This window comes from Bos indicus x Bos taurus, chromosome 29, assembly GCF_003369695.1.
Source record: "Bos indicus x Bos taurus breed Angus x Brahman F1 hybrid chromosome 29, Bos_hybrid_MaternalHap_v2.0, whole genome shotgun sequence".
NCBI classification, from domain to species: Eukaryota; Metazoa; Chordata; class Mammalia; order Artiodactyla; family Bovidae; genus Bos; species Bos indicus x Bos taurus.
Window position 1 is genome coordinate 6,110,228 of NC_040104.1, and position 15,253 is coordinate 6,125,480.

A 15,253-nucleotide genomic window follows, 5' to 3' on the forward strand; every position below is an offset into this window, starting at 1 on the left:
TGCAACGGACAAGTGATGTCATCTGAACGTGTTTACCGCTGGGATGGGCAGGGTGAAGGGCGGGGGAGGTGGTACAGCCCTAAGAAGAGCCACAAGGTGGCGCCAGGGCACACAGGCGGCTCCAGGATGTGTGGTCCAGGGCTGGGAGATGGGAGTGAGTCAGGGGTCTCCAGGACCAGCCCTCCATAGGACTGGTGAGCCTGGGACCCCCCTTCCTCAGGCCTCAGAGGGGTTTTGCTGCAATCCAGGATCCCAGCCCCAGGGTCAGGGGGGCTGGCCTCAGGGGTGCCCATCTGTTTGAGGTACAGTTCGGTGGTCACAGCCTGGGGACTGGGTCCGGCCCAGCCAACTGGGCAGAAGGTCAGCAACCAGCTCCTTCCTGTGCTGCCAGGGCAGTCGGGCGGGGAGGGCCCCAGGCCCTCAGGTCACCACACAAAAGCTCCGGGTGATCCGCCTCCAGAAGTTGCGACCGCGGCTGCTGAGGGCCACCTCGGCTGCCTCCTGGAAGACGGCGTGGACGTTCTCCTGGAGCAGAGCCGAGCATTCGAGGTAGGCCACGGCGCCCACGGCCCGCGCCATCTCCTGGCCCTAGCAGAGAGTGAGACAGGGCTGCTGTCAGCTGGCCACTGCCGGGGGCCTCGCGTCCAGCCACCCCCTCCCCCACCGGGCCCCTTGCCACCCCAGACGTGCTCTCCTAGGGCGCCCTCAGCTCCTGCCCCCTGGCCTGACCAAGCACCCTGATGGGTTCACACAGTTTCCTGCCTCAGTTCTCGGCCAGGTCTCTGCCTCTCCAGGTACCAACTAATTACCTTCCCAGCCTGACCCAGGCGTACCACAGAGAGGGGCCTGCAGACTAAAGAGTTGGAGGGGTCCCCCTGGCTGTGAAGTAGGGGGGCAGGACCATCTGATGTGCACTCCACTTGCTCTCCATCCTCACTGGAAACTTCCAAGCCTGGCAGTTCTTGACCACGTCTGCTTCCCAAACACCCCCCACCCTGCTCCACATCCTGTGTGTGCTGAGAGGCTGGGCCAGAGTGGCATCCTCCCAGGGGTGCCCTCTCCTGCCCCCCACCCCACCCCACCCTAGGCTGCGTCTCCTACCCTGTGGTAGGTCACAGGTTCCAACCCGTTTTTCCGCAGCTTCTTCACCAGCATCTTGTCCTTGCGCAGGTCGGTCTTGCAGCCCACGACGATGATGGGCACCTCCTTGCAGAAGTGATTCACCTCTGGGTACCACTGGGGGGAGAGGGGTGGTGAGGACACGTGTGTGAGCCATCAGGGGAGTGGGCTGCTGTCCTGAACTCCGGGTAAACTCTGACAACGATACTTAGCACAGCCAGCTTAGGGAGTACTCTTGGCGCTAGTGGTAATGCAGTGCCGATGCAGGAGACATGGGTTCAATCCCTGGGTCAGGGAAGATCCCCTGAAGAAGGAAATGGCAACCTGCTCCAGTATTCTTGCCTGGAGAATTCCATGGACAGAGGACACTGGCGGGTTACAGTCCATGGGGCTGCAAAGAGTCAGACATGACTGAGCGACTGAGCAAAGGAACAACTCACTGGCACTAAGAAGACAAGGTACTCCAAGCCAGGCTAAGACTTTACACATAATGAGCACACGAAGCCCCTGTCTCTGTGAGGCAAGTTCTATCATCAGTCCCACTGCACAGATGCACTCACTGAGGCGCAGAGAGGCTCTGTAACTTGGCCTTGGTCACAAGACCGGAAGTGTTAGAATTTGAACCCAGAGGTTAGCGCCCAGAGCCCTGTCCCCACCTACTCTAGAACCCTACCTCTGCAAGGTAAGGGGTCCCAGGACCATCTCCCCAGTGGGGCAACATTCGTAAATAAATAGTGAGGCTCTAAAACTAAAGCAGCTCACGAAATGCTTGCAGCAGCTGTTGGCCTTTCGGAGGGGGCACTCCTGTCCTGCCAGCTGCTCTCTGGAATGCGAGGCCTCACGGCTGGGTTATTTCAGTCTGGACTATAACCCAGGAGCCTGGAACCAGCAGCGCACGCCAGCTCAGTTTCGGGGAAAACCGGCATCAAACTGTCTGGCTTCTGGAGACATATGGGGCCTGTGTGGGGTCCCAGCGACCCTCCCATCCGCAAAACTGCCCTTGACAAGGGTCTTCTCTCTGACGCTGCTTTGCTAAGTCCAACAGGGCATCTCATCAGACCTCGTCCTAGCTAAGCCCTGGCATCAGCGATCATTCCATCCTCCGAAAGCTGGTTGGCATGGTGCCCCAGGGCCCCACACTCCTGGTTGTCCTCAGGTCTCCAGGTGACAGCTCCCCTCCGCCTCCCACCCCCAATCCACAGCTCTTCCCCACCAGCAGCTCCTAAATGGATCTGCCCAGCCCTGTCCTCTCTCAGGAACCGCAGACTCAGACTTCTGCCTGCCCCTCCACTGGGATGTCCAAGGGGCCTCCACTGCCCACCTCCCTGCCCTCAGCCTGCTCCTCCTCGTCTTGGGAAATGGCAAGTCTACCTTCCAGGCGCTCTGAGCAAATGTCTCTCTCCCACCCATGTCCAATCCATCTGCAAACCCTGGTGGTTTGGTTCTACCTTCCAGATTCGGTACCCACTCACCTCTCACCATCCCCTCTGCCGGTACCCTGGTCCCAGCCTTGGTGCCTAGAACAGTCCTGGCACATAGAGGTACCTTCCAAATGCATACCAGTCTGCATGGAGCAGACTGGTTCAAGTCCCAGGGTTACCACGTTAATAGATGCGTATCTTGGAGCAAGGGCCCCGGTCTGGGAATGATAGTATCTGCTCCGTAAATTGTTTGTTTTTGTTTTTTTCCACTTTCTGGTTATACTGTGGGGTATGCAGGATCTAAGTTCCCCAACCAGGGATTGAACCTGCGCCCTCTGCAGTAGAAGTGCAGAGTGTTAATCACTAGACCACCAGGGAAGCTCCTCTATAACATTTCTAGGTTAGCTAAGTAAGTATGTCAGTGCCCAGAACTGTACCTGCCCGTATTAAGTCCTCAGTAAACACTGCCGTCGTTGTGGTTATTGTTACTACAGCTGTCACTGGTTGTGCTCTGACGGACCCTGGAGCACGCCCTTCACACACGCCTGGAGGCGCTGGCGGTAGGAGCTGCTGGCTGGAACAGAGGAACTCCAGGGACCATGTCCCCACCACCTGTGAGCAGCCCTGGGGACCTCTACCATGATCAGCGGATGTCCTGGGCGGCCACTGGGAGCCAGCGGCCACGTTGCGGGAGGCTGGCAGTTCCTGTGACCTCGGACAGGCCGGGGCTGGGGAGAGGCAGGGGTCTCTGGGTCGCCCTGCATCCTTAGGCAGAGTCATGGTGGAAAGGCCTCAGCATTCTGAGTCTGCAGCATGGGCAGGCAGGAAGTACTGGATGGGGAGTCAGAATCTCGTCCAGACCCTGCCACCAGATCCCTGTGGGACCTTGGGTAAGCCGCTCTGGACCTCCGTTTCCCCACGGTTACGCCAAACACATTGGACCACACATCATCCAGGGCCTGCCAGGTTCTGACAGTCAGCTGGGTCCAGGGCAGGGGCGGAGCGGAGTGGCCTGGCTATGGGGTTTTGCCTCCCTGTCCATCCCCACCTCCACCCCGCTGCCACCTACCCGGTTAGAGATGTTGTCGAAGCTGTGTGGACTGGTGACATCAAAGCAGAGGAGCAGGACGCTGGCATCAGGGTAGAACAGGGGCCGCAGGCGGTCATAGTCCACTTGCCCTGGTAGGGTGGGGGGCGGTCACTCCCTCCAGATCTCCTGCCCACTGTCAGCACGTCCCCAACATCAGAGAGGTCACCCCAACCAAGACCAGGGGAGGGTGTGAGCTGAGCGGGTGAACTAGACCAGGGCCTAGTTCCGTGCCTCAGAGTCCAGCCCGTGAATGATCCCCTTGGGGCCGTGTCCCCCTGGCCGGCCTGTGGGATGTGCCAGCCCCCGCCTGTGTGAGACCACTTGCTGAGAGAGCCCTGCTCTGGCAGGAGTAGGGGGTTTCTGAGGCCCCCACTCAGAAACCTGCTTTGCCCTAGGCTTGGGGGAGCTGGGGGATGAGAAGAAAGAGGCAGGCGGGACCTGGGCCAAGATGTCACAGCCCAACAAGGTAAGGGGGTTGTGGGATTCCCTGAGTTTGGCTTTGAATTCTTTTTTTTTTTTTTGACCTGTGGGATCTTAGTTCCCTGACCAGGGATCAAACCCAGGCCCTGCAGTGGAAGGCACAGTCGTTAACTACTGGCCTGCCAGGGAAGTCTCCTAGCTTTGAGTTCTGATGTACTGGACTCTGAACCTTCTTGTGGGCAAGGTCAGGAGGCTGGGGGTCAGAAGTCAAGGTCGAATAATCTTATAGGAGCTAAAGCCAGGGTGGAACGCTCAGGAGGCCAGAAACAGTCTGCCTCTTGAGAGCCAAGAGTTCCGCCTCGTCTCCAGGACCCCGTTGGCTGCTCTGGGTCAGGGGGCTACAGTGAGGAGGGTTCAGGCTGACACCTGTCCCCTGGAGACTGCTTGGCCTCCCTGGTTCAGAAGGAAGGGGGTGGGGTCCCTCCTCCCACCCTGCCCCTCCCCCAGCCCTGCACCCACCTGCCGTGTCCCAGATTTGGAGGTGGATGGGTTTGCCCTTCACCTGCAGATTCACGCCGAGCCGCTCAAACACCGTGGGGGTGTAGCTCTGGGGAAGAAGGGGTTGGGGGTGGTTAAGAGGGCAGCTTCTGAAGGGCGGTGGTCCTGGCAACCAGGTCAGAGCCCACGAATGCGCGCGGCACAGCCCCTTTGGCAGTCAGCAGAGCGGATGGTTTCTGGGAGGGAGCTGGCTGGTGGCGTTGCGGCCACTTTGCAGCTGTGTGCCCCCTGCCCCGTCGAGGCACTGAACCTCCCTGGGCCCCTCTGAGACTGTACAGTGGGTCTCCTGGAGCACCCACCGCAGGTGCTGCTGTAAGGAGCTTCACATGGAGCCCCGAGCCCAGGGCCTGGTACAGACTAACATTCTACAGGTGCCAGGACCGCTATTTTTATCTTTGTCCTCATCCAGACTGTCCCATTTCTGAGCCTTCCTTCCTGCTGTCCCTGCCTCCTAGAATGACATTAACCTACGTTTGTTCATTCACTTATTCATTCATTCATTCATTCACGAGCACCTTCTCCGGGTCTGATTTTGGACATTCAGGAACAAGTAATAGAGACTCACTGCCTAGCCTGGGGAGCTCCTAGCTTTCGGGGGTGGGGGAGTCCCCTCTTTTGCCTCTCAACCTCTCATAATCCAACCAGGATGCTCCCATTTCTGTCTCTCTTACCTGCCCTGCCTGGCCCCAGGTGGAGGTCACCCGGCCAGGGGCCCCTCCACCCCAGGCCCGCTAAGCCTGAGCTTGCCCCCTCTCCACAAAGGCCAGATGAGTGGGAGCAGGAGGGGCTTTTACACAAGTGCAGGAAGGAAGAGGGGAGCTTGTGCAGAGGGGAGCCGAGCAACAGGGGGCAGGTTTTCACACCACAAGCCCTTTGCACCAAGTGGCATGCTGGCCCCCTTGCCTTCTGGGTAGCCAAGTCTTGCCCCCTTGCTCAGGGCTGGGCAGTGGGACCATAGCCCGGGGGGACCCTGTTTTTCCCTCTTCCCATGCCAGGCGGGGCCCCCACCTGCCCGTGACTCAGGAGGACTTCAAGGCTGCCTGCGTGCTGGTCCTCTGAGTCAGGGCCTGGCCACTGGGAAGGGCAGTCCCTTAGCAGAGGGTCAGCAACGTCCTTCAAGGGCACTTAGGAAGCGGCGGTGGGGAGGGTGGGGAGAAAGGTGGGTCACAGAGCAGGCAACCAGGCAGGATGGAGAAGTCAAGGATGGCCCTGGGGTCAGCCACCCTGGACTCTAGTCACTGGCACTTCCTCTACTCAGATTAGGGCTGCCCCCTCCTTCCCATGCCCCCTCCTTGCCCCCTCCTCTCAGGCCTGGTAGGGGACAGTGTGACATGTGCCATGGTGGCTATGAGTGCTGGCTTTCTTTTTTTTTTGGCTGTGCCACACAGCATGTAGGATCTTAGTTCCCCAACGAGGGATCGAACCTGCACCTCCTGTGATGGAAGAGTAGAGTCTTAACCACTGGACCACGAGAGAAGTCCAAGGAGCACAGGCTTTGGAATGAGATGCACCTGGCTTAGGACGGGCTCTAGCACTCACTGTGTGACCTTGGGCCAGTGCCCTCGCTGGTTAAAGGAGGCGAGTATCTGTATGTGACAGCGAAGGCCGGCTGGCAGGCGAGGTCAAACGCCCACCGCTTAGGAAACTGGGCGCCAGGGGCAGCATCCACCCCTCCAGGAGGTGCCCCTTCCCCAGCCCCTCCCCAGCCTGTCACCGTGGAGGTGCTGACATCTGTAGAGCTCCCAGCTGGGCTGCCCACCGTGGCAGGACCCCTCCTGATCTGAGGCGCAGGGCGACCTGCCGTGAAGTTCTTGGGAGCCACGCTTCTGGACTCTGCAAGTGTCTGTGGAGATAACACCGTCACCCACATTCTCGAGGGATCTGCTCTGCGAGGCTCTTTACCTGCACCATCTCTGATCCTGGTAACCTTAGAAAGTCGACACTATCTCCATTTTCTCTTTTTTGGCCTCACTCCACATGTGGGATCTTAGTTCCTTGACCAAGGATTGAACCTGCGTCTCCCGCAGTGACAGCGTGTGGTTCTAACCACTGGACCGCCAGGGAAGTTCCCCTCACCACATTTTCCTGTTGAAGACACTGAGGCCCAGAGAGGGGAAGTGACTGGCCCACGGTAACATACTAGACAGATGGCTGAGGATGGGGCCAGGTCTCTCAGGCTCCAGGAGCTAGGCTCTGACCCTCCTCACCTGTCTCTCCTGAGGTCACCCACTCTAGCCCCTGGCACCAGAGCTGAGCAGGAAAGCCCCATTCACGGAGTGGGACTGGGTTCTCCCCTCTGGAATGTCATCCCGCAGACTCCATCGACACCTTCTGTCTTGTTCTTTGGACCCCCCCAGGCAGGGTCACTCTCTGCCTGCAGGACCAATAAGCACCTAATCTTATCTGCGGCGTCCTCCTGCAGAAAGACAGGGCTGGACCCAGCTAGACCAGGGCAGATGACTCATGCTTGGGTCTGACCGCACAGCGCTCACAGACAGACAGATGGACCATGATAGCATGGGAGACACAGCTCCAGAGAGGAGACCCAGGAGTTTCCCCGGGGAAGCACACTCATGGGAGTCCCTGCCGGGGGCCAGGAAGAACCCGGCTGGCCCTGGAAGGTCAGCTGGCGTGCCCTGCCCTGTTCCACCCTGACCCTGCTGTGGGGGCCCTGGGCTTCTGGCCCTGCGGTTGTGGTTGTTGCCCTAAGTGTCAGGGGCCAGTGCCCGGCTAGGAGTCCCCCTGCCTCGGGAGCTTTCTCTCTACTCTCCAGCCCTGAACTCAAGGTCAGGCCACAGCCAGACAAGGCTCACTGAAGCCCTCCAGACCCCTGAGGCCCTCCAGATCCCAGCCTGCTCTTCACTGCAGGCAGGAGGCCTGGCATGTGGGATCCCAAGTCTCCTAGCTGTTGGCTCCCCGGGCTTGCAGGGCTGTCAAGAGGAGGCGTCCAAGGCCAGGACAGGAGGAGGCTGCTCTGGCTCGCAAAGCTCTGGGCTGCGGAGGATATCCTGGTCACGGCCAGGAAGACCTGGGTTCTAGGCCAGGGCTCTCACAGGCGGGCCCTGTGCCCCGAGGCCAGACTCTTCTCTCCGGCCACTGTCTTTCCAGCTATAAACTGAAGGCCTTTTCCGCTCTCAGATCTTGTGCTTCTTTAAATGAAGTGTCTCTCTTGTGCCTGGAGGCAGACGGGTCCCTGGGAATGCGGGTCTCCAAACGGGAGGACCGGTGGCAGGCCGGCCCCCTGGTGACAGGCGTGTGCTCCCTTTCCCTGGCTATCCCGAGTGTCCTTCACCCTTCAACACACACTTCGTTCACATCAGCCAGAAACGCCTATTTCCACACTGCAGCCTCTGCAGTCGGGATGGGTCTCACCCTTGAGGATGTCTCAGAGCCCAGGACAGTGGCAATGAGGTACCCCCACCCCCTCACCCCCATCCATCCAGGCCCCTCTCACAGGCCCCTTTCCCAGGCCTCAGGTCGCCCAGCTTCTCTGTGGAGCTCCCCGCAACTCTGCCATAATTGTTGGGTTTGGGTTCTCACAGGCAGCATCTGGGGGCCCGGAAACACATCCCTCCCCCCAACTAAAAAAAAAAAGTGAGTGGCCAAAGGACGTGACGTCAGCTCCCAAAACCACAAAGCAAGAGTTGGCTTGATGCTGCCACAGTGGAAAGAAAGGCTGACTCCGTTAGCAGGCCCGGTCTCCCCAGCCTCCCCCATCCAACTCCCACCCCCCCCCCCCGTCCCCCCGGGTCGGAGGGTGCAGGGATCCACTGGAGGGGGCGGTGGTGCTGCAAGGGGACCCATGGGCTCCAGGGGAACTGGGCTGAGGGGGCACACAGTGGGTGGGTCTCACCCTGCCCTGGGGCTGACAAATCCTCCTGGACAGGCGGTGGGCATGCTGGTGGGGGAAAGACAGTCCACGTGCCCAGGCATCGACGACATGCCAGGTACCACCCGGGGCCATGTCTTAGCCTTGCCTTAATGCTACCTCACCACCACCCTTGGGTCTCTCCACCCAGGGAGGTCTCATGAGGGATCGGAGGCTCACAGAGGCTGAGCAAGGCACGGTGGCCCCCAGCTGGGGGAGACTGAGGTGCCAACCCAGCTGTCTGACGAGGTGGTTGTGTTCTGACCCTCTAAGGCTGAGCCCACAGGACAGCCATCATAGGGGCAAGAGCTGGGTGAAGACGCGATGTCTCCCAAGAAGAACGTTTGCCACTTTTCAGTGGGTCCTTCCTGCTGCAGCTCAGCCCCTGACTTGTGTGAACTCACTCATTGCTGCGACCCTGAGAGCTGGGCACCACAGCTATTCCTATTATGCAGTTGAGCCAACAGGCACAGAGAGGGTAAGGGGCCTGCCTGAGGGCACACAGCTGTGAGTCCCGAAGCCAGGATTTGAAGCCAGGAGATCTAGCTTCACCAACCCAGAGTGGTCAGTCCTCTTAGCCAAGGGGTGCCACCGAGGGTTCTCTTAGGACCCACAACGTCCCCAGGCCGCCCAAGTCAGTGCCCCGGCACACCTCCCCCGGGTAGGTGCCGTTCTTGGCACTTTACAGACGATGCCACTGAGTCACTCCTGGGGGCACGGTGAGAGCTGCCTTGGACCCCAGGCTCTGCGCGGGGAGGCAGGATGGGCGCCTGTCCCTCCCTCCTCGGGGGGCAGGAGGCGCCGGGGGCCGCACTCACCTCGGGGAAGGCCCCCTCCGCGAAGACCATCAGCAGTGACGTCTTCCCGCAGCCGCCGTCGCCCACGAGGACCACCTTGACCGACCGCGCGCCGCCCGGCGCCTCCTCGCTCGGGGCCTGGGCCGCCTTCATCGCGGGGCGCGGAGGGACGGAGGGAGGGAGGGAGGCAGGGCCGGGGCGCGCGGAGCGGCGGCCGCGGGGCCGGCGGGGCAGGAATGTGGAAGGGGCGGGGCGGCGGGAGGAAGTGCGGGCGGCGGGCGGCCCAGGTGAGGGGCCGGCCGGGCACATTCCGCGGCCCTGCCCCTGCCGTCCCACGGCCCGGGACCCAGGCGGCCCGAGACAAACTCTTCTTGAATCTCTGCTCTGTGGGGCCCTCAGGGTGCAGGAAGTGGAGGACCCAGATCGGCCTAGGTCCCTCAGGAGCGCACCCCGGTCTGATGCGGAGAAGACTCGTAGTTGGGCAGTGACCCCATGGACGGGGACAGACGAGGCTCCTGGCCCACTTCTCGCCGAGCAGGGAGGTGGGGGTCAGCCCTGTTGGCCCACCAGCTTGGTGGGGGGCAGGGACGGGGTCCCTAGTGCCTAGTCTCTGCGGGCCCGGAGCAGGAACTGGTGACTTTTGGTGGATGAATGAATGAGTGAATGAATGAATATGCATCCCTTCCCCCCATCTCCCTGGAGACAGAACACCCCACAGCCCTCCTGCAGGTGTTCCAGGAAAGGTGGGAAGGGGGTGACCCGGGCAGGCCCTTATGGGTGAGTCCGTGGCACTGCCAGCTGGACCTCCCCTCCCCCAGCCAGTACCAGGAAGTCTCACTAGCAGTGGGTCTCCCCTCTGCCTGGGGCATGGCCTGGTGAAAGCGATGGAACCTTCCATCTGTAAAGTGCTTAGAGCAGGGTCCGGTACATGGTGGTGATGCCATGTATAATTCTTGCTATTTCCTGTGCTCAAGGGCTTGGGGACCCTGAACTGCAGAAGCTCAAGTCTCTCACAGGGACTTCCCTGGTGGTTCAGTGATTGAGAATCTGCCTTCCAATGCTAGGGATGTGAGTTCAATCCCTGGGTGGGGAACTTAAGATCCCACATGTGGGGCGACTAAGCCCCTCGCGCCACAACGAAAGACCCTGCATGCTGCAACTAAGACGTGATGCAGACAAAAAAAAAAACGTCTCTCACAGCCTAGAACGGGAGACAAGAGGGACATATCAGTGTGATGAGAGCTCCAGCCGTGGCAGGGACAGGCAGTGGACGAGAGACAGGAAGAGGGCCCCACACTCAGGCTGGGGGTGGTTCGAGAGAGGGGCCAGAGTCTTGAGGAAAAAGCGAAATGCAGTTAGATGGGGGAAGAGAAGAGGGTTCCAAACTGAGCGGACAGCATGTGTAAGGTATAGAGGTGTGTGTGGGGGGTTGTTTGCAGTGGCGGGGGCGGGGGGCGGGGGGTGCTGCAGTTCTTCCCTATGATGAAGGGTGAGGTTGGATGAGGGAGCTGGTCCTGGGGGTGAATCTGAGGATTAAATGGGGCCTGGATAGTGGAGCACTTTGGGTGCCAGGAATTAATACCGAATTGAACTGGAAACTCCCTGTCACCTGACCGCCTACTCCAGTTACGCGTGCTCAGTCACTCGATCGTGTGAACCCATGGACTGTGGCCCGCCAGGCTCCTCTGTCCATGGAATTTTTCAGGCAAGAATACTGGAGTGGGTTGCCATTTTCCTCCTCTGAGGGACCTTTCTGACCCAGGAATCCAACTGCGTCGTCTTCTGGATTGGCAGGTAGATTCTTTACCACTAGTGACATCTGGGAAGGCCTCCTACTCCTATTAGCAGCCAGAATTGAAATATATATTTATAAGATGGGCACAAAGGCCGCCCCAGATCATGGACTGTTTCCACTGAAGCTCAGAGAAACAGAGGGCAGGAGTCTCGGGGTTTTTCACCTTCCCCCACACAGGTCATGACATCATTCCTCAAGCAGTTCAAAGCCAGGAGGTGAAAAACCACTCTCAGCCCCCTTAAACCTCACCATGGCCCAAAGAGGCAGCTAGGTCAAGAGTCACCACCCCTCTGCTGAGCAGCAGAGTCCAGGCCGCTGACTCCTGTTCCAGGCTCAGCCAGGGCCACAGTCAGCAGGCCGAATGAAGCCTCACCTGGATGGAGGGAGCACCCCAGGACTTCCCCTCCCACCCGTCAGTTGCCCCTTCCTCCCCGAAACTGCCAAAGGGCTGGGCAGTGACTTGGCACCGGACTGGGTGTGTAGCCACTGATCAGGGCTCCCCGCCCCAAGGAGTGGTGGGGAGGAACCCCACCCCCAACAACCAGCTGTCGGCCTCGTCATCCCCTAGGCTCCCCTGATGACTGCTGTCATCAGGCGTTGGGTGGCAAGGCTGGGAGGCAGGTGGGGCCAGACTAGGGGTGGAGGGAGCTAAGAGTCAGGCAGAGGTGTTTGGCTTTTGTTGCTATGGGGATAATCACTCTAATGACATTCTTGATGTGTGTCATGCTTTAGAGTTTCACTGAACATTTCCTAATAGTAACAGCGCCCATCAATGGACTGCCGACCATGTGGAGGCTCTTCTGTCCCCTAGCAGGTGGGGAGTGTTAGCCCCATTTTACAGATGGGGCACTTGAGGCCCAAAGAGGTTTAAGCTCTTGTCTAAGATCCACAGCCAGCGTGAGGCAGTGCTGTAACTGGAACCCGGTTCTGACTGCAGAGCCGGGCTTTCTCCCAACATCACACCTCATATGCATCATTTCCTCTAGTGCTCAGACTGTGAGCTGGGCAGAGTGAGGGATTGGATTCCCCCATTCTGCAGATCTGGGAACTGAAGCTCAGAGAAAGGCAGTGGCTTGTGTCAGGCTAGCACGATCCTGAGCCAAGATTTCAACCCACGTCCCCTGATGTTAAACCCAGGGGTTCACTCTCACTCTATGCTCCTGCTTCTGCCAGAGGGAGATTTAGTCACTGGCCAGAGAGTCTGCCCTGCTGCCAGGGAATTTCCCCAAATCTCAGACATTGCTGGGCCCAGGATGGTGCTGTTTTCTTGGGGCTTGTTTTGGATGAAGAGGTGGCCCAGGTCACAGTTGGCCTGAAAAGGGTACTGTTTGCTGTTTTACAGTTTTCTGTGGCTGCTGTTCACCACCAGCTTGTGGGTGACAGCCCTTTGAGGCCCAGCAGTCCCAGGCCCAGAATCCTCCAGCACCCTGCTCAGTGGGTCATTGACCTGCAGACCCCAGGTCCTCGGCCTGAGGCGGAAGTCCTTCCTTCAAATGTAATAGCCAAGCAGGCTCTCCCAGCCGAGCCCTGAGCACCTCAGTGGCAGGGACTGAGGCCCACCCACCTCTGTCCCCTAGATGGGAGTCCTGCCCCAGACTGGAACCTAGCCGTGGCTCAGGATGTTATGTCCAGTTGACTGGCTGGACAAACAGGGAAAAGGAAGGCAAGTGAAGGAGCAAGGGAGAGACAAAGAAAGGAAGATGGGCTGATGCAAAAGAATAAACCAAAGAAATAAATGAAGAAACAACAGTTGCTTGGCTGAGTGAATTCAGAACATGACCTGAGCGCGGGGTCAGCAGACAGGTGATTACCCTCCGGCCCCCATCTGCTCCAAGGACCCCCCATGGCCCTGGCCCATCTGCCCCATTTTCCGACGGCCCACCCCCGTCCTCAGTGAGACCGGAACTCCCTGCTGTCGGGGCCGAGTCTCTGCTGCCCCCGTGTGGCCACTCTGCTCCCTGCACCGACAATACGCAGGGCTGCGGGCACTGCTTGGTGTTCCTGGCTTGCAGTGTGGGGCGTTCATGGAGCCGGGTGGAGGCACCTGGAGTGGGTGTCAGAGGAGGTGGAACTTCAGAGGCGTGGTCCTGCGTCCTGCCCTTTGGGATGTCTTGGCAGGGGACACAGATGCTTTGCTCTTCAAACCTCCCAATGTACCCCCCGCAAGTCCTTTTCATCCCAAACACCAGATCCCAGAGCTCCAGGACCCCTCCACCCAAAGCCTTGGTCTCAACGTTTACTGAGCACCCACTGTGTGCCAGACACTTGACCTGTCGCATTTCATGAGCTTCCTATGTGGCTCAGCTGGTAAAGAATCCTCCTGCAACGCAGGAGACCTGGATTCGATCCCTGGGTTGGGAAGATTCCCTGGAGAAAGGAAAGGCTATCCACTCTAGTATTCTGGCTTGGAGAATTCCTATGAAATGTGTTTAATTCCTATCCTCCTTTGATGAATGAGGAAACTGAGGCCCAAAGGAGACAGATAATTTGCCCAAGATCCCACAACTGGTATGTGGGGGTGCGGGTGCCTTCAGAGACCTTCTTGACCAATATGCCCATTCTTCAGATGGGGAAATTGAGGCTCTTGAGGGGAAGGAATTTGTCTCACAACAAGTAAGCAGCAGACTCAGTCTGTGGCACGTGGAACCCAGAAGGGCTTCTTGTCCTAAGTTTCCTTGGGTCTGGCCTCCCCAGACCCACACAATTCCGGTCGCCATTTAACTGGAGCTCAGGGCTGGAGGCACAGGCCTCTCGTCCCTGCTTTGCTATTACTGATCCCTCTGGCTGGGACGGGAAGGTTGATAGTGGGGTGGGAGGGGTGGAGAGTGAGGCAGCCCTGTGGCCCAGCCCGAGTGTGCATTTGGCTTTTTGGTCTGCCCTTCAGGTGTCTGCAGGCGTAGGCGACAGGGCGGAGAGAGGAAGGGAGAGTCTGAGCCGCTGTCACCCGTGGCTGCTGCCGGCTCCTCCCGCCCCTCCCACGTGCAGGCCTGGCCCCCCACTGCCGCTGTCAGGCGGGCGACCTGCACACCTGGCCTCTTGGGTGGGGCTCGGCCTATCCCTGAGGGCTCCCAGACAGAGGGGGCTTGGCACCCTTGAGGCCTGGGGCTGGAGGAGCAGGGGAAGGCGGGGTGGGAGGGGAGGAAGGGGCAGGAAGAGACAGGAGGATCATGGTTTGGGCCCTGCTGAATGACCTAAAAGCAGTGGGGAGAGCAGGGCTTGCTCACATTCCTCTTCATGACCCTCAAAGCTGCTTAGGGTGCCCCGCCCCCGCCCCTGGTCTCCCTCCCTCTGGCCCGCTCCCGCCCAGGACCTCACTGCCAGCTGGCCAAGGACATTCAGACTCACCCTGGACAGGAAGCCTCCCCAGCTCAGCCCCACCTGGCCTTTCCAGCCCCAGCTGGCCGTCTGGCTCCCCAGACACCTGCGCAGGTGGTTTCCCTGCCTTGAGGCTCTCTCCCTCCTCCACGCGCTCAGTCCTTCCCACTCTGCCGTCTCCTCCAGGAAGTCTTCCCTGATTTCACTCTTTCTGAGCTCCTGCAGGGCCTGTTACCACTGTCTACTGGGCGTGGGGGGGTGGGGGGCAGGAATTCTACAGAAGCTCTTCACTTAGGCCCTGAGGTGGGCAGGCCTCCTGGGAACCCTCCCCCAGTGCCCCCCTTCTGCTCCCTGGCCCAGATTCTCCTTCTCCCATGCTTGCTGTGATCTTCCAGGACAGGAGAGGGGGAAACCAGAGCAGCCTGGGATCCGGAGGGGCGTCTCTGCTGCCCCTCAACCCCGCCCTTGAGAAGCTGGGGAAGGAGGCAGTGTGGTTTAGTAGTTGAGTCCTAAGTTCAAGAGCCAGAGAGCTTGAGCTCGAACCCCAGCTCTGAGATGCTCTGGCTGTGTGACCTTGGGCTAGTTACCTAACCTCTCTGAGTTTCAGTTTCCACATCTGCAAAAAAAAAAAAAAGAAGAAGAAGAAGCAGACAACAGTCCCTGCCTCTTGAGTCTGCAGGGTTGCAGGCCGGGCACCGGCGCTCACTGAATGCACCTGGCCCATCTCCCCTCCAAGCCCTTGCTCTGGTTCCCTTCTCCCCATTCTCCCTGAGTTTGCTCTAGCAAGGCTGATAAGTTGACCAAGGTTTTTCCACTCCTGCCCTTTTCCACATACTGTTTCTACTACCAGGAAGGCTCTTTGGGTCTTAT

At 59.4% G+C, this 15,253-nt stretch overlaps 1 protein-coding gene across 1 annotated transcript; it reads right to left on the reverse strand.

The window, feature by feature from the left end:
* Nucleotides 1-12: 12 nt before the first annotated feature.
* On the reverse strand, nt 13-9,494 carry RHOD (ras homolog family member D). The gene is made up of 5 exons (XM_027532342.1): nt 9,295-9,494; nt 4,570-4,657; nt 3,610-3,719; nt 1,102-1,236; nt 13-588 (listed from the first exon to the last, which is right to left on the reverse strand). Exons 1-5 carry the CDS (start codon nt 9,424-9,426, stop codon nt 421-423), a joined length of 633 nt encoding a protein of 210 aa, XP_027388143.1. The 5' UTR covers nt 9,427-9,494; the 3' UTR covers nt 13-420.
* Nucleotides 9,495-15,253: the final 5,759 nt, after the last annotated feature.

Bases quoted from the DNA above. Each gene is read 5' to 3' on its own strand.
- RHOD (XM_027532342.1), bottom strand. From the start codon at position 9,426: ATGAAGGCGGCCCAGGCCCCGAGCGAGGAGGCGCCGGGCGGCGCGCGG. The intron at 3,720-4,569 runs GTGGGTGCAGGG...CCACCCTACCAG, and splicing joins CCAAATCTGGGACACGGCAG to GGCAAGTGGACTATGACCGC. The intron at 1,237-3,609 runs GTAGGTGGCAGC...CTCTCCCCCCAG, and splicing joins TCGACAACATCTCTAACCGG to TGGTACCCAGAGGTGAATCA.